This window comes from Hermetia illucens, chromosome 1, assembly GCF_905115235.1.
Source record: "Hermetia illucens chromosome 1, iHerIll2.2.curated.20191125, whole genome shotgun sequence".
Classification (NCBI taxonomy): Eukaryota; Metazoa; Arthropoda; class Insecta; order Diptera; family Stratiomyidae; genus Hermetia; species Hermetia illucens.
The window spans coordinates 42,531,222-42,550,678 of NC_051849.1; the positions used below are offsets into that span (position 1 = coordinate 42,531,222).

The 19,457-nt window shown below is 39.9% G+C and overlaps 1 protein-coding gene across 7 annotated transcripts in view; it reads right to left on the reverse strand.

Annotated features, from left to right (window-relative positions):
- LOC119661367 (diuretic hormone receptor) overlaps window positions 1-19,457 on the reverse strand; it is a 105,548-nt gene continuing 86,091 nt past the window's right edge. For 2 of the 7 annotated variants that reach the window (XM_038070678.1, XM_038070683.1), the window contains 10 exons: window positions 17,365-17,563; window positions 17,211-17,322; window positions 12,785-12,878; window positions 12,649-12,729; window positions 12,390-12,469; window positions 12,174-12,284; window positions 11,922-12,107; window positions 7,685-7,809; window positions 991-1,041; window positions 1-716 (listed from right to left, as the gene is read on the reverse strand). In XM_038070678.1, coding sequence (XP_037926606.1) covers window positions 674-716; window positions 991-1,041; window positions 7,685-7,809; window positions 11,922-12,107; window positions 12,174-12,284; window positions 12,390-12,469; window positions 12,649-12,729; window positions 12,785-12,878; window positions 17,211-17,322; window positions 17,365-17,563 — 1,082 coding nt within the window. In that variant the 3' untranslated portion in view covers window positions 1-673. Of the gene's footprint in view, window positions 717-990; window positions 1,042-1,458; window positions 1,635-7,684; window positions 7,810-11,921; window positions 12,108-12,173; window positions 12,285-12,389; window positions 12,470-12,648; window positions 12,730-12,784; window positions 12,879-17,210; window positions 17,323-17,364; window positions 17,564-19,457 lie in introns of all 7 variants that reach the window. The other 5 variants (XR_005250579.1, XM_038070680.1, XM_038070681.1 and 2 more) reach the window with 5 other exon arrangements.

Here is a 19,457-nt window from a genome sequence, read left to right on the forward strand (position 1 = left end):
TAATAAACAATTTGATATATGTATATCTATTACAATATTTTCTTTAGGCTTATATTTTCCATTAGATTTTAAAATTTAAATTTTTCTTTGCTTAAAAGTGATTTTGACTCGATTACATTTAAAGCGCAAAGGACATTACACGTGAAGGTTACTTTTTAATTTTGTTCTTTTGATTATCAGTCTTAAGCGTACTTTACAGGAATCTATAACTAGACACGCACAAAGGTATCCTTTCGTCAAAATGACTTATCCTTTAATAAATACGGTGCACTCTTCCGTCCTGAAAACGCAAAAAGCACATATACAGCTTCCAAAGTATAAAATTTCAACATTCCACAGGCACACAGGATACCATAATTTTTCTTTGTACTCTACCCAACGCATACATGCATACGTTTGCCACTAAACGGAAGGAATCCCTTCTAGTAAATAAAGTTTAGCCACTAGATCCTATGTTATTATCGTATTTCTCCCGGAGGTTAGTGGGACTAATAAATTTTGCATACAAGCTCCTCTCCATGCAATGGAAGTAAACAAAATGCTGCAATAGTGATGCCACTCAGGGAAAAATGAAGCAAACCATAATGAAAACTTTACAGCACATGCTTTCCCGTGCAACAAAAGCGAGGGACGGAAAATGGAAAAAATATCCCATGCAGAAAATTCATTTTGCTCATTCATTGTTCGTTGGTATTGGACTGAAAGTTGTTGTGAGACTGTAAAAGAAAATATAAAAAAGAAAAAAGGAAAAGTGAAAGAAAGAAAAGGCGAATTGTAAGAAATGTACGAAAAAGGACGTCTAGGATTGCGTATTTACTGGAAGTGCTCTCAATAATATTTTATTTATTGAATCAAGGGGAAAGGACAAAGACAACGGTTTCTTCGAGGGAAATTGTTTTAAGAACGGAACAAAGTATCCAAAATTAGGTTACAGCAAACGGACAGCCAAGTATAAAGGGATGAAAGTACGAAACACATTGATGTCCTTACCGTAGGCTCTCGGTTCTCGATCTAGGTGAATAGTCCTTTGAGAAGCGATACCTGTTGAATACACAGAAATAAAGGGAAATTTTCAATTAATTCCGCTACCTTATGGCGGCGAGCTAGAGGAAATTTAACCTGAAAGGAAAACAAGTAATGGGTTTTCTTCCAGCAGGCTTTACATTGAGGACTTAGGATTGTTTTACGCCACGAAAAAGCGAGTAATCGCTGGAATCAAGGATTCTGTGTACATTTCGACACTAAAGCCATGCTCAGGTGGTGCGGTAGCGGATGAAGTAATGAAACATGATAGATTTTCCCCATACTTCACAGGACGGTCAAGATGAGGTACATGCGATGAATAATTCCATTTCATCTTTCGATTACTCAATGTATGGATAAGCTTACGTATGAATGCAAATGTGACCCTTCCTTAGTCTATTAAACCCGCGTTTTAATAAAAATGCAGTACAGTACCTAAAATGAAACTTGTTATTCTTTCGCTTGTAGGACTTTCAATCGGGGTTGCTTCGTCTGGCCAAACCATGTCTTGATATTACTTAAAATGTAAGTTCTTCGAAGAGGATATCCCTAATGGAGGTTGCACAATTCAACAAATACTGGGAATACCTTGCCTATTGAGAAGTTTGATCCTATAATGAAAAATTGCAATGAAACTTTTGGGGGAAAACTTATCTAGGTTCAGACGAGTGACAATAATCTTCAGTTAATATACAGCCTTTGAATTCTGTCTTATTACAAGTATCATTTTCACTCTTCCTTTTGTTTTTTTTGAGATTATGCTTCTGGCTCATATCTATTACAGCTAATGGAAGTGATAAACCTACATCAGCGGTACAACTGCAAAAACCGGCACAAAAATAAATGGTCGGAAGCATGAGATGATATAGATAACCTATCACCAAACCATTTGTTTTCCCCCTGAATGGGATATAGTGGGTCAATTGCACCTACACGGTATCGTTGATGGTCTGCTGAAATGTGTTTCAGCTCTCTTCAGGATTTCTCGAGATATCTGCACTCCTTCTCCACTGTTAGGTGCCATGTGTTCCTGATGCGACCCACTTGCCGGTCATTTTGGGACAACGCCGCAGCCAGTAATGGAGTTGTCGACTTTCTTCAATGTGTGATCTACCTGCTGTCACTTCCGCCTTCTGATCAACATGCCCACAGACAACTGACCTGTGCGTTAACGAAGTTGTTCATACGAAAGTGCAGCTGGCTAGAGGGTCCCAACGACATTGCGCAGAAAAGTGTTGATAAACGCTTGGAGCTTCTTAAGATCGGACTGGACTTTCCATGTCCCATATAACAACATAGAATGAACATTAGCACAGAACAACCATAACTTGATCTTTACATTTTGGACAAGGCAGCAAAAGCGGATTTAGCGCTCTTAATGCATCGTGCGGTGGCGGTGGTGCCGTCGGCAAAATTGATGCTTCAGTGATATACAAATTGGTCAACGCCTTCTATATTCTGCGCATTAATACAAATAGCAAGATTGCGATGATCCTCTTTCGCCAAAACCAGAGCAATCAGATCCTCTGTTGACTGCGGTTATTGTGGCATCCATTTCCCTCTTATAGGTGTCGCGGAGGGCAATATGATACACTTTTGAGCCCTCACTCCCCTGTGTTTCACCGGGTATCAAAAATACCTTTACCTTTAGTTGATACTCTACACGATCATATTCTGTGAAAAAAATTACACCTTCTTTCACATGTGGAGCCAGAATATTCCGCGGGGTATAAAGGAGAGAAAGTCCGCTCCCCACAGTCAGTAAAATTCCAGAGTTAGAAGAAAACGCGTTGATTATAAATCATCTCGAATTAAATAAAATGTTTTATAATTAATTGGCCATAATGTTGTATAATTAAGTGTAAAATGACATTTTTCCAATAAAGTTATAGAACGGGGTTTTGCCGAGTCCTACACAACCAAATGATACAGATCCACGGGAATAGTATATATAATTCATACGAATGTTGGGATTTATGAGTGAAGATTCCGATTACGGAAGTCTGGGGGTTTCAAGGAATGAGGCTTTGGGAGTCCCAGGTTTTTAAGTAAACCAATCCGAGCACGGAAATCTCGATATCCGAGTCGACATATACCTAGCAATTGCGTAAAATACCAGGTGGGCTGGACAGTTCGTAGGATAACACACAGATGGCACTACTAGTATTAAATCTATATGATTTTTAGTTAACCCTAACGTTTAAAAGACACATGTACAAATCTGACACCAGTCGGACTATTAGTTTGTGGGATAGAGCATTTTGAATGAAGGAGTTTTTGTTAGTTTGAAGTAAATGGAAAAAGGGAATTTCATGTGTTAATGAAGCATTGCTTTTTGGAGAAAAAAATACTGCTGAAGCCAAGGCTTGGTTTGATCAACATTATTCGATGAATACATAAAAAAAGTCAACAAAATAATTAATAACCGCACAGTAATGGACGAAACATGGCTCCATTATTTCACACCAGAATAAAAACGATTATCATCCGATTTCACTGTACGCGGTAAACCGACTGCAAACCGTGAAAAGACGCAATAGTCGACCGACAAGGCTATGGTATCAGTATTTTGGGATGCTCATGGTATAATATCCATCGACTATCTTGAGAAGGGCAAAAACATCAACGGCAACTATTACATAGTGGTATTGAAGGGTGTGATGGATGAAATCGCGGAAAAGCGGCACCATTTGAAGTGGTGTTTCATCAAGACAATGCATCGTGTTACAAATCAAGCAAAACTGTGTGGATTAGGTTTTGAATTGCTTCCGTATCCATCGTATTCTTCAGATCTGGCCCCAGGGACTTTTTCCTGTTCTCAGACCTGAAGAGAATGCTTGCTGAAAGAAACTTAGCGCCGATGAAGAGGTAATCGCCGAAACTGAGGTCCATTTTGAGACAAAAGGAAAATCGTACTAGAGGAAGGCCAATATAATCGTTGAATCGCCCTCGAAGGCAACTACATTGAATAATAAAATCAAATTTGATAAAAAAAATTTTTTTTTATGTTAGTCTATGAATATATGGTACACAGTGGTAAACTCTCTATTATTTCCGGTAGCTTTTGCTTCTCTGACCAGCGCAGAAGTGGAGTTTCTCTTGTGACTTCGTACGCAACGCTGCAGTTCTCGTGCTTTGCCACCGTAACCGAGCTCCATATTCCACTGTTAGTCAGGTATTTTGGGACATGGTCGACGACTTCACCGCCCGCAAGTATAAAGGCACCTTTGAAAACCGCCCAACGATCATCATTTTTTTCAGGCATGTTGTCCAGAGTTTATGTACTTTGCATAGTAGGTAAGTTTGCTCGCTTTTGGACGACAGCCAGGCCGTGTCAACGGCCCATATTGAATTTAGTGGGCCGACAGTCTATTCCACTGCGAGCAGATGTAGTAGTGACACAGAAGTGAACATAAACGATTATCGGATGATAGTTCTTTCACGTCCGATGTCGAATCAAATGAAAATTCGCAAAAGCCCGAATAAGAGACAATAGAAGGAATAAAGCTATCTTTGTTCCAATGAAGAGCGAATTCAAACTTTTGATTCATAAATTGCCCTCGAAGGCAATTATATTGAATAATAAAATCAAGTTTTATTAAAGAAAAGTTTTTCTATGTTAACCTACGAACTTTTCAGTCCACCTGCTATATAACACATTTAAGTATATGTAACAGCTTTCAGCCCAATCAACGACCGAATCTATTATATTTAATCCACATCAAGGGGAGGTTCTGATAGTTGATCGATCAGGCGATATTTCCATAGAGGGAATGATAATGCGATTAGAGATTTATTCAAGGCATGATTGGTCAATATTCTTGGCGGGTTACTCTTCAAATTCTTTGGGCAACAGAGAACATGTAAATACTGCTTCAATTGACACTTCAGACAGGTGCCCGGGTTCATGGACTTGCGACCACTTTCAAATTCTTTCGTGATGAGGCATACAGCAAAAAAATCATTATAATTTGATGCAGCTTAAGCTTAGCTGATCTGCTAACATCTTCACTTATGCCTAAGAAAGGAACATGGAGCATGGTAAGTCAAGGCTCATTAATATTTTTCAACAAACTGTTCAAGATGTCCTTCGTCCGGACAGCAAGATAGTTTTTCGACTGCCGAGCGACAATTGGGTCACGAAAACCGACCGTGTTGGGCTTAGGCGGTTGAGGCTATGAAAAAATAATCGACCATCAAGTAATAATCTCACCCGAGGCAGATGTCAGCACCTTTTTTGTTATGCGCATTTAGAAGATAACACCTTCATCTACTAATCGTAATGTAGCTGAGTTGATCAAATATTCGCAGTCGTTCAGTTGAAACCCAACTTAGCCTTATGGTAGACTCTGTGCTCGAACAGTGTACAGGCGGAAGCTGCATAAATCCATACCTTCTCGTAATTTCCATAAGACAATATTTTGACATTACTTTTTCGAACAAGCTGATATCAGAGCTCATCTTGGCACATTGGCATCACGATCGTAATGTCACATTAGTGAAGTCGTTCCTAGATTGCATTGAGCTGTTCATAGAAAGCCTCCTTCTCTTCTCGGAAGTCTCCGTTGGGACGTAACATCGCACTATTGAAATGTTCTTCATTGTGGATCGGAATCGCGCTTGTAATCTGGTTTGATACAATCTTGAACGAAGAGCGGCGTCGGCCCACATTCCAGGAACTGGTAGATGTGTTGAAGGAAGGCGGGAGTGGCAGTGAGTAGTTCACACTTTAAGTGGCAATTCCATTGCAGGTTATACCGTACAATAGAACTTATTACTGGTCGACGAGCGGGTCACCTTAGAAGCACATAGCACAAAATAGCAGGGAAGTGTAGGCTTATCAGGAACACGCAGAGAGAGCTGAAGCATATTTCAGCGAATAGGTCGTCCTAGAACTACATGGCATGGAATAATGAAGGACACGTTGAAACTTCCCGAAAAATCGAGAGGTGACTCGAAGCATATTGCCAATAGTATATATAAAGAGAAGGCGCAGCATACATAACAAAACGAACGAAAAAGGCTACAGATTTATTGACTTATCCTGTATAAGAACTTAGGACTGCTCGTTATGTATTTTATAGAGAGCAGAGTTGGTTCCAATATTCTGGATTTCAGGCCGCTCGATGGTAAGGATACCCAACTAGTTACATAAAGAGAAGAGTTTAAAAATTGAAGGACGGTACGGCTAAAGTCACATATATATATGTATATCTGTGTTGGAGGCTCATTTTGAAGTAATTCCTCGGGCTTCAGGCGGTGCCCAAGGTAATTCTGGAAAAAATGTGACAAAATATCACGCAGGGAATTCTATTGTACATGCATACAGCCCTAAAAACCTTCAGCCATCTGCAGCAGAGAAGACGAAATGACGCATATCACAATGACATCAACAATGTTTCGTCATTCCGGACGCTTCATAATAAATGGAAACAACAATTCCTACATTATTATGATAAATAAGAAAAGGCCTTGAAGATAACCTCATCAATGGCTAGAGGTGCGGTGCTCATAAAATCTGCACAACTGGTGGCGTATCACGCGACGTGGATAGAGTTTGAGTCATTAGTAGTCGTTGGAGTCAGAAGTAATTAAAGTACGATTCAGGATCGAAAGTCCTGAGCCAAATGCAGAAAACTACGCTCATAGGGTAGACGACTATCATGATGGGTGAGAACCATTCCAAGCAGGCAAAGTAGTTTCGTTTATCTAGTAGCCCTGCATACGAAAGACGGCAATAAACACTATGAAATCAAAGCCTCTCGATCCTCAACTATATAAATAATCGAAAGGTATAAAACGGATTTTTATTATAGGTATATATGTATATATGGTCATTATATATGGAATACCCAGTTAAGGTAGAAAACTATCAAATATCCTCATCTAATATTTTATATATTTAAATTCGAGTGAAAAGCAGGAGAGAGAACTTAATCCGGAGTGCAAATTCAATAGTGGCCTCTTACTGGAAATGACCAGTAAAGTAACCCTCGGGGAATCTACTCCCAAGTCGATCGACAGACTGAATCTAATTCCTTCTGAAATCGTTTTGCACAATCCCATTAATACGAAAGTTTTCGACATCTAAGTCAAACATCAATCAACTCTGGCGTTCCAGGAACAATGGGCCGTTACTACTTAACTTTGATAAAATTGTTCGTAGCTTTAAATAATCTGTGTCCTAGTGTTTATAGCACTAAGCTGTCTCAACAGAAGGTCAGGATTCAAATCTCACTGGTGCTAGAGGGATTTGAATCGTGACCAGATGTCGGATACCAGTCGATTCAGCTGTAAATGGATAACTGAGTCAAATTAGGATAATAACCCAAGACTAGCGTAACGCTGACCGGATTGACTGAATAATATATCGTAATAGACTTGAAATTAAGTGCTCAAGGACTAGATTCAAATTGAATTGTTGTGCCATCGATTATTATTATTATTTATGTATACAATTTGAATCTTTATAATGTTTATGAAAGTCAAATGTCGTTCAATACTATGGGGAAATATGAATTGATAGTTAACCAAGAAACCATATTCCGGGGGTTACTTATTAAGAACAATATGTGAATGAAATCTAAATTGCTTTCCACTGGTAGAATAGAGAGTTTCATTCGGGGGTGACTTTTTTGGCTGTCATATGTTTCAAAATTACCTGCGATTTCTTGTTGACTGTCCGCTGTTTATATTCCTTTCATCTCTCCACCGATCCAGTTTATGACGAAGAGCAAGTCTCACTTCCGAATTGAGAAAACAGTAAAATAGCGAAACTGAAAATCCCTGAGAAAATTGAAAATGTTAGTTATTAAAGTTCTATGTAGAAGTTATCTAGAAGGGGAATGGTCTGCTTAACTTAATCAATGATCATTGTATGTAAACATTTGAATGTATTTCTTGGGTGGGGGCTGAGAAACGTCTGAAAGCATGTGAGCAGGAAGTCGAAAATATGCGAAGGATTCGAAAACCAGAACGCAAATTTCTAACATTCATACTTTGTTGCTTGAGAAGTGATTAGTCTTGAGATCCCCCCATCCACTTGATGGCGGATTTTACTAATTTTGAGGAGCAATGCACTCTTCGGTTCTATTATTATTATTATATTTTTCGAGTTATCACAATCTCAGAAGATGCCGGATTTTACCTAATACTAGCACCAAGAGCGTAGCATTTAGGCTCGGACTATCCTATCTGCTTAAAAACTAAAGGGCGCTGGTGCTAGTAGCCGCTGGTCAATGAGAGAATCCGTCGAGTACTTCCCGCAACATGGAGCACGTATACAGAATGGTGTACTTCTGCATGGTTTGAACCAGACTGTGCGAAAGTCCCAGTACATCAAGGGAAGCCGTGAAGGATTTAGGTACAATACCTGTAGCTGACAATATTATGGGAACTACAACCACCCGCTCAAGATGCCAAATTTCTTTGATTTCCCGAGCCAATGGCTTATAGTTCATCTTCTTCTCCACGTATTTCCGTTCGATATTGCTATTATGGAGAATAGCAACATCAATTATATATGCGGAGCGACCCGTCTTATCAACTAACAGTACGTCAGGCTTGTTATGTGCAGTATGGCGATCAGTCAGAACTTGCCGGTCGCAATATATGCTGTAAGCAGAACTATCAAGTACTGCTTGTGGCTCATATCGGCAAACCGGACATGTTCCCGTGATCGGTCCATGCTTGTATGCAAGGTTTTGATGGATAATATACATACATACAGCATTATGCCTGGTGATGTATTGCACTGGTGCCATAACAGCCAGAAATGGGATGGTCCAACGTTTCTAACGCCGAACCACACATTCTGCACTGGCCGTTCTCCACCCGTTCTTTCATGGTGAGCTTTTTATAAGCTCGGGTGGCGACCACGACGTCCTGAATGGCACACATGAACTCCTCCGTCTCAGTAAAGAGCTCTCCAGCACACAGCCATCTATTTGACAAATGCAAACCGACAAATGGCTGCCAAAGACAATTCACGTGTTTACCGTGCATTGCCTTCGACCTCCATTCATCGATCTGCGCTTGGTCCGACTTCACCCCACCCAGAGGATTGAAAGATCGATCAGAGTTAAGTGGAGTCAGCGTATAGCCTGCCTTACAGATAGCCACATGCAGGGGACCCGCCTGCTCTTTGCTGTAAAAATAAGCGGGTAGCGAGTCGACTTGGCGATGATGTTGTGCCGCCACGTCAACGACGCCCCTACCTCCGATGTCACGAGGCAGGTTCATCCGCTCCAAATCGGTCTTCGTCCACGGCAATATTCCGAATGCATTCTGCGCTTATTTTGTTCTTCCCTGAGAGATGCGATTTCAGTAGCAGCTTTACACGTCGCAGGAATTCGGACAGCAGAGCATCCTTCAGATCACCAACTCGAGTATGGGTTCCTTGCAGAATTCCTAGGTACTTGTAGAAGTCTGTCTCAGTCATAGCTTGAATATGGAGGTCACCAATGCTATGTCCTTTGCGGATGACTTGGATTCGACACTTGATTAATCCAAACAACATCCGAATATCACGGCTGAACATTTCTACTATTCGCAACAGGCTTCTAAGATGATCGTCAGTACCAGCATACAGCTTGATGTCATTTAAGTACATCAAGTGTGTCAGTTCGCACCTAGCACGTAGGACATATTTAATTGCAAAACCATGCCCTCTAGCATCATTCAGCAGCCATGAAAGGGGGGGGGGGTTCAGTGCATTATTTATTATTATTATTATCAATTCCTTTAAAGTTGTTTAAAAACGTATTTCAAAAGTTTTACCATATTTAGCGGAAAACAAAATGATTCTTTTGGACCAGTTTAAAAAGAAAATCTGGTCCTGGGGTTAAAAAAATTGAATTGGTGAAAATTGTACTGCCCCCTGTTATCCCTTTTTTAGAGATTTCTTTTCAGGGTATCCGAAAAAGCGCTGAGCATCTCCTCCATTTCCTTCGTTTGTTTGTCATGCTGGGCAACCCCCAAGGATCGTCTCGGAGATAAGAGCACACTGAAGGATAGACAAAATATTTCTCAATGGAGCAAGCCTTTAACAAAGTGCGGCATGAAGGTCTACTTTTTAAGGCAAATAAGTTACTTCCAGCAAGTTTGCATGGAATTTTAAAACTTTGAAATCACTTTCTTAGACCGAGTGCAAAAGCCCATTCGACAAGCCTCTCATACTGGCAATCTGGACTTACAGAATTTACCTCTGTAGTGCAGTTGCTGCAGGGAGCCTAATCCAGGGTACTACAAATGATCATTGGTGAATGCTGGTGTATTAGAATGCAAATAACCATAGAGACCTCAAAATTGTGATAATAAAATAGAAGATCTCATTCAGATTATCAACGATTATCATCCTACTCTAACCCCTTAGTCAACAGTCAGTCGATTAGAAAAATTGAGCTTTCTGCAAAATGGATAAAAGATTGAAACAAAACATCATGTAGACACGCCATAATTTTGCTTTGTAAATAATTGGGTCTGGTGAGAGGTCGTGAAAGGGAGAATTCTCCCAGACCCGGAGTTGTCCTGAGGGCTTGGAATAGAAATTTCAATATAAAAAGGCCCGAATAATTTTCACCACAGATCTACATGATTTTCACTCGGGATTCGGTTTTCTCTCTAAGGCTCTGTAACATTGTTTCCATAGTATTGGCGGATACAAGTCAGAATGAAAGTGAAGGTGATATCTACCTTGAGCGTATGATGAGAAAATATAGACTGAGGCTCATAATATAAAAACAAAAGTGAAATGATTGCAAAATTTCGAAATTCTTTGCGTCTCCTCGTTTGTTCGAATACAGAGATTTCCAAAGAGTCAGGTTTACACTGGACGCTAAAAATCATTGAATTCAAGCAAAATGAAGGAAACGTCATTGCGGTCAAGAACTTGTTGCAGTTGTCTTCTAGAGGTGCTTACTGAAACGGGTTCTGAAATCGGCGTCGGAAAACATCAAAACGTGGTAGATTTGATCACATGATCCATTCGCGTCACAAACACGTGGAACTCCCCACCTCCTTTTTTCCAAGTTCGACCAATAGTGGACAGATGATCTCATGATTCTTGCCTAAGGGCCAAATAAAATTCTCGGTAGCACTGCTCTCATCCTTCCTTAGTCTCATCAACGTAGGATTTTCCTTAATGTGTACATCCTGTTGACCCTCTATTTGCGTAGCTTGATTGTCTCATTACTGTCTCATTACTGAGATAGGGTACTCTTTTGCAGTGTTCATGTCGCAGAACTTCTTAAGGCGTCTTTCGCAAGGTGTGTACTTTATGCCATTTTTCATATTTCGAGAATTTGTCAATGTTAGAACAACGGGCATTTGGATTTTTTGAATCTCTTAATTGGTTTTTTTTTCATAACACTTCTTGTTATCTTTCAAAACAAGAAACCAGTAAATAAAAGTTTCCCAAAAGGACATCATAAAGGCTGACTGGCTGTGGAAACATGAAGATGGTTGGGTGAACACTAAGTAAGAACTTAATATTCTATTAATCGCTTCGAGAGGGGGTGAATGAGACGCACGGACCACAGATGTCGGTCAGTAGTAACATCTTCACCTCTTTCACTTACTTATGGCATCGCCTAACCCTTGTAAATATCAAAATACAAGGAAGAACCATCTTGACCCTGAATTCATTTAATTACATTGAGAGAAAGTGCAAGTTACCCTTAACGGTCGAACTCTCAGTTTAGTACGTTTATTTTTATGAAATCAATCATGATTTACCCTTTTTAAGCTGCTTTCTACGTATTTTATGGATGTATAGTGAAACAGAAAACTTATCCATACAACGGTAATTATTTCGCTGGAGTGGACTCTATTCCGATAAAAACTGCTTCCGTCATATAAATTATCTCATTCCCCCAGTTAATATTTTTTCGCATCCTTACCTGAGAGCTTATCAAAAATGCCCGGATTACGTCAAACATATATCTGCCAATTCCAAATTCCGGTCCAGTTAAAACCAATAAATAAGTGATTCCCAGTAGTGGGATTAGGACGAGGAGCGCCTTCGATGCCTTCCGATACTGACGGGTTTCCAGTGTGTTGGCAGAACGTAACTTTGTGATAAGTACCTTTAAATACAATTCACCTTGGTTAATACAACCACAGAAATGTACACGCTTTGTTAAGGAGCATACCCACATAATCCGCATTAGGAAAATTAAGTTTAGGATTAAAACCATACAGGCTGGGCCTTGGAATATCCAATCCACCGTCGATTCACGCATCCATGAACATTCAATTTCCAGCTTTAAGCAAGAGTCGGAGAGATTAGGTTTGTGTTATTTTTGTTGATGTTTAGAGGAGTGTCCTGCAGTTTGGATGTACTAGTAACTAGGATATAGAGTACTTACCCCGTTAAAACGTTCCGAATCGAGCGGAATGGTGAATACTTTACAGATTGACCAGGTTAGAACCACTAGAGCCGGACATCCTGTGAGGAATGGAATGGAATGCCTAGTATTAAATCGAGGATTGGGAGTTAAAAAGGGTGAATCAAAGCACTGGTTATTACGCAGATTACAATTAATGGCAATGTCGTTTATTAAGATATTCTCCCGAAAAGAATATTTTGATTATTACATATTAACCTAATTTGGTAATCCAACTTACCCCATCCTATGAAAGCATATACCCAAAATTTGATATTATCACTAGAGAAGGTCAGCACAACTAGGGTGTACAAATACAGTCCTGGAAAAATAAGTTTAAGATTATTCAAACCGTCCTTTGGGAATATAATCATTACCTTCGACTAACATCCAGAAAAAGTTGGTCAGATTAAAATAATGAAATAAAATAACTAATAGTGTACAACTTGCTGCACCGGGATCATCTATTAACTGAAATTAGAAATGAATTCAATGTGAAATTAATTAATTTATAATATCAGACTGTCTACAATATTTATGGAATACTGTTTATAGTGTGATTAACTGAAGTGATATGAAATCTTTTTTAAGATTTAAAACAAAACCTTATTAAAATCGGTTAACTATCTGTCTGTCTGTCACACGCACTTTTTTCGGAAATGGTTACACCTATTGACATCAAATTTGGTGAGAAGGTGGGAACTCTGAACGCTCACGCATACAGTTACATCGTTTCACGTAGAATTTAAGGGGGAGGAGGGAGAGTCCCCACACATGCAAATAGGGGTGCAATTTTTTTTCACCAAATGTAGTCATGTGAGATATCAAATGAAAAGCCCCGATTAGTACTTTTCAAAACTGGCCTCGGTTTTGACATTTAATTTGCATGGGGGAGGGCGGGGGCTAGAAAAAGTCGATTGTTTCACGGGGCCATTCTCACAACCTACCCAACCGAAGAATTTGAAATAGCTCCAAAAGTCCGAAATACCCTGCATACTGATGTTTGTACAAACAAACTTATTAATAATATATTACCATAATTTGTAGTAATTGACTGCAGAATCCCTTTTTAGTTCATCCTAGAATCATGAAATTGTAGTAATATAGGCTATCTCATAGAGTATGATCCTTCCAGTTTGGTGCAAATCGCACTATTACTAACAAAGTTATAATAGGTCAAAGTTCTTGCTTCACTGCAAATTTAAAGGCTTTAAATGTTACTATCACCAAAAAGTGGATATTCTGACAAAATATATGCACATATATTACGTGCTAGGGGGAGGGGGGGTGCTGTTTTTATAAAAGAAATGCCCAAAACTTTTCATACCTGAAGCGTCCAACTTACGATTTCCCGACGTGCTTTAAATTGTTATTATATGGTATATGTTGCGATATAACCATGTTTTATGAAAATAGTGCTTTTACATAAATTTTAAGATTGTTTCCTGGGGAGCACTCCATTCTCTCTTCAGGCACAGTGTTATTGTACCTTGGTAAGCCTGCCGGAAGTAAGCGCGAACCCGGCGTTGGATTAATATTTACCACATGCTTTAGGCGCACCCTCATGTCTTGGGCACCGAGGTTAAACAGAATATTCAGCGAGATTCCGATCCAGATTGGGGAACAACAATATTTCGTAAAAGTAATATCACGATCGTGATGAGTAATCTGAATGCCAAGGTGATAATACCTTGGGCTGAAAAAATGATGAGGAACCACGTGTCTTGCGAACCGTAATGGCAATGGTGAGAGGTTTCCTACAGCTTCTACCGCATTTCACAATTGTGCAGAATTACCCTTCAAAAAAGACTAGCTAAAGGTGATATTGTGATTGTGACGGGTGATCTGAATGTCAAGGTGGGTTCTGACAAGATTTTGTTCGGGCATGTGCTAGTGACCCATCGAAACTAAGGTTCAATCTAACCGGTCATCGCATTCTTCCTATTATTTCTGCTGACGGCGGCACCGAACTTAATGTCGCCCGATGTAACGAAATGCAACTATTTTAACACCAACATTGAGGTTGCTGTGAACCATTGTTCTCCCTGAGTAACACATGGAAAGTATCTGAGTGAAATTATGCGGTATTTCCAACGATTAATTATTTGAAATAATAAAAACTTGTTTCTTTTTCGTTGGTGTGAATATTTATTCTTGCAAATACCGATATTTTGGGAACCACTTGCTCCCTTCATCAGTGCTAACAAGTTCAAGGTCCGTCATCAAGTGGGTGCGAACTCAGGACTCCCAGCATCCTCAACAAAAAAATTTACTTCGGCCTGGTTTAGGTCTGAATTTATGACGGATTTCACTTCAATATAATTCGCACTCATGTCATGTTTGCGATTATATATAAATGGAGCGATTACCACCTGTCGCTACTTTCGGTCACGCTGCTCTCATGCCAGAGGTGAGGCAGCGTCTGATGAGTTGCTTCTGCCCTGGACGAAACCTGACCATGGCGGTTTTTTATTTTGAAGTTTCATTCGAATACTGGAAAAAACGGATGATTTCGTTCAAGAGATCTCCAGGTTCTCCAGCAAACACATCGAATACCTTCGCCTCTACCTCATCCATCGACCCCGGCCTAAATTTTAAATTCGAAATTGGCGCAGCGGAATTAAAAATCACATAAAATTTTTGCATTGCTAGTGGCATGTACATTCGCCCCAACCAAGTGCAACGGTTGTGCGTTTTAGGGGAAAGCTACCAATTGTTATGTTTTTTAAACAAATAAAATTAATCATTTTAAATGTTAAATGTTGGAGGTAAATGAATGTCAGGATGGGAATTAAGAAATTGAGAGGGGTATATGGGGAAAACTAAATGATGTTAAAAGAGAAGAAAAAAAGGAACTGTTACATATTACTAAATGCATTCTCTCGCCAGATTGTCCCTGGACGAGGCGATTGTCCCTGTCGTAAGGCCGTGTACACTAAATGTTGTTTGTTCTTCGCAGAAAGTCGACATCGTCAGTATTGGCTAATAGTTGCGACTGGGTTAAAATGGGTGCATGATGAGGACCGTTGCTGATGGCGTCGGTAGTGATCCTGCTTCTTTTATCTGGCCTTGCATATTGCTCGTGTTCATTCCTATCACTTTGGTCGGGACGTCAAATTCCCTCATGGCCGTGTGCAGTTTTTCCCTGGCTATGTTATCAGAGCCTGCCTTGAGGCCGATGAAAATATGGTCCAGCTGCTGCTCATATTCCAAAAGTTCTACCATCGCTTGGCGCAGAAAGGAAATGTGATCCGATTTGCCCAGAGTGAAGCCTGTTTCGTGTGCCGATTATGTTCTGGGAATATGGGGCTATCCGGCCTAGCAAGATAGCGGAGAATGTCTGATAGGTGGTATTCAGCAACGTGGTAGCTCTATAATTGCTGATACATATAATGCCCTATTACCAATCGTCAGGTAATGATTCGCTGTCCCACACTTTGAGCATCAGTTAATGAACCACTAGATGTAGTTGGTCGCCTCAGTATCGGCTCGTGGGGACTTATTATTTTTAAGCGGATGAATTGCTCGAATTGTTTCTTCCATGCTTGGTGGTGCAGCATTTGTCTGTCGTTGGTTGTTCAGCAGTTCAAAGTATTCAACCCATCGTTCCAATATGTAGATCTTTGTTTTGGTAGAATGGCCAACGATATGTATATGGCATAATCCTGTTGACTTGTTGGTAAAACTTGTGCGCCTGGTGCGGTTACTCCCTGTACTTTTCGAGTTCACAGACTTGTTGGTACTCTCAGGCTTCCTTTTTCTGTCTGTGAAATCGTTTCTCTACTCAACGGAATTTGGGGGTTTTGCGTGTGCCCGCGTTCTTTAAGATTGGAACATTGCATATTTAGATATTGAAATTACGGCTTCGTAGGTCCAATTTAAAAAAAATCTGGCTTTTTCAGATTCTGCACTACAACTTTACCATACACTTCCTCCTTTTATTATTATTTTTTATATCTTCTGGCCATGTTCGAATCCTTTTTTACTCACTGCACCTACGTAGAGGATTTGTGATTTGGTATGTTGTTCTATCGGCAATTATAATAAATTTGAAGCATTTTGCATAATTAAATCTAACGGCCGGCACGGCATTGCATTTTCTTAAGGACGAAATTTTTGCCTGTCGACAATATCTTCTACTTTTCTTAGCATGGATATCGATTTAATTTACATGAAATTCGCAACGTCTCCACAGGAAGTTGCTCAATCGTGTTGATACAGTTACAAAAAGGAAACAGCTCAACGAAATTATACGTAGCAACGAGAACTTTATGTAAATGGGTAGTTAATTCCGAATCCAAATTTTGAGTTTTGTTTCCACGTGGCTCTTCCGTAAATTTTCATGTCTACAATCTAATTTTGCACAAAGGATATGCCTTGATTAATTTCAAAGATATTTGCATAGATCGCAGGAATGATATGAATGATATTTTGAATTTAATTAATATTAGTACTGTGATATTCGATTTCTGTTTGAGTGCAGTAAGGGAGAAGTCGTAGCAATGAGAATATTCTTCATACAATCTAGATAGATTTCTATGAATTATAACACTTTATTTGAGAAAAAAGCATTGCCACAGAAAGCAATTTTGTTAGTTTCTGTTCGAAATTCGTCCCCAGAATACTAATGAAATAAAAGGATAATAGAAGGTCCCGCAAAGTTTTCTCCCTGGGCCCAGATTTTCTCTCTGTTGAGGGACTTATAAGTCAGTTAGAAGAAACTATCTGCGTATTTTAGTCGTTTTCTAGTAAAAAATATAATATTCCGAAAGACAGATGTAATCCATGAAAATGTTTACTTACCACTTGCAAAAATAGTGTCAGTATCCACAGTAATGCTGATAAAATATATGTTAAAAATAAATTCGCATGTATCGTATTTCGAAGGCATTTCAAGTCTCTGGAAGGAAATATCCTAAAAGTTTGCATAAAACAGCAATTTTTCAAGGTTACTTACTTGAAATAAACGAAAACAAGTAATGCTAATGTTAAACCTATCAGACTTAAAAAGTACCCGGAACAATAGATCAAAGTTGGCAGCTCAACACTTGGTGAGAAATCAGGAAGATTAGATGGTTTGATCACATGATGGCATTGATCGTAACTAGAGTAATTATCCCAGGTGCTGTTTGCATGACAGAAGCGGGTGGCATTGTCTGTAAAAGTTGAAAAGATATTTATCAGTTAGTTTCCTTTTGAATAAATCAGCAATATGGATAAGTAAATGGTATGTCGTTATCAATTTAAATATAGAAACAAGGATCTGGTAAAGGATGAACCGAAGCAATAGTCAGAGGATTGTCCTATTTGTACTGGAAAAGGTGGCAAACCGAGGTAGAACAGCATACGCCGAGGGCTGCGTGGTCAATGGGGAGATTGGTTTCTAGTATGTGGAGTCTGAACAGCTTAGGTACAATAAGAACAAACAAAAATCTTACTCTGGTGCCCGGACTAATCAAGGTGGACATTTTTCCTGGATAACTGATGGAACCGAGAGATGGACCTAATAAACACAAACAAAATGGTTGTCCCAAACGACGAGATTCCTAGGAGACCGCATCTCGTTACCAAAGATCCGCATGGATAAGGGCAAGTTCGTCCAATCCATGCGTCTTCACAACCCTAAGATCACTATGGGTAACTGGACGGTGATCACGGTGAATCAACCTTAGGTGAACAGTCAACCTTTTCCACTCCGAATAAATGGAGAGTGTCTGGAGGTACTGAAAAAGGCGGACTATAAAGTGCGGTTCGGAGTCAGAAATGCAAAAAGTTTTTTGCTCCGCGGACGACAGATCCAGTCGATGCCATTGACGAATTGTTGGAGGAGAAAAAATTTGACGGTCCAATGGGGACTCATGACCGTCAAAGCAAGCAGATCATGCTGAGTCAATCTCTTGGTCTTCCTCTGAGAGACATCAACGAGGCATTAATACAGGAAACCTCGATTGAAAGAGGCTCCAAGGATTCCAAAGTAAATATTACAACGAATGTCAAAGCACACACTGATCGAAACAGATCTAGAGCATGTATCCTCGCCAGAAAGAGCCTGCATGCTTTTCTGTGTCTGGAACCGAGTTGCAGCGACCTGATCGTGATCATATTGGAACAGGCTGGAGCGGAGAACGTGTACATCTCCTAGGTTTACATAGCTCCATTATTTGATGACCACCATCGTAGCGAAGATGGGCAACCTGTTAATAGGCTGCGACGTCAACGTAAGGCATACGCTTTGAGGCAACTTGCAAATCAACGAAAATGGTGAGTCTCTCTTTGACTTTATTATCAACACAAACCTATCGATATGTAACTGGGAGAAAACAGCAACTATGGAATGAAGATGTGTGTTCAACGTCTGCTACATGCATAAATATTGGTAGCCATATAAGGACTGCCTGAAAAGGTACACGTTGGGTTTCAAAACTGCCAGAAAAGCGTCTTGGCTGGACTATTGTCGAAATATTGAAAGCGCCAGGAAATTTCTGAGATGCAGTAAGAGTTTGGCCAAGGAGCACTCTATTTCATTGTTCCTTGAAAAGTCGGAATGCTTCTGGGCGGAATTTTATGATGAGACCTGGGAGTCCGTATGCACTTCTCAGCTAGCCGAGGGACTATGAGTCAGAATCTTGCTTGAAGAGTATGCCGCGTCAGTTTATCAAATCGGTAATTACCGTGGTTAGAGGACTAGGCTGTCATACGGAAGGTTGTGATTCAAATCGTGTATCGTCACTGGATGTCGGATATCAATCGACTCAGATGTGAATTAAATCAGGGTATTAATAATTGCCTGGACCAAATTGGATTGCCGCACCAACGATTATTAATATTATTTTAAAATCAGTTCTCCATATATATCTCCGGGCCCAGGTAGCGTAATGCCAGTCCTGCTTCAGAAACAATAAGAAAGGGTTGTGGCGTGGCTTCTAGAGATTAATCGGAGCTGGAAGTCTTTGGGATACGTACTGCACCTGGAGGCGCGCGCGTGGCTTTCATACTGAAGGGTGGCAGACGCGGCGATTAGTTCGCGAAGGACTTTTGGTTAATCAGCTT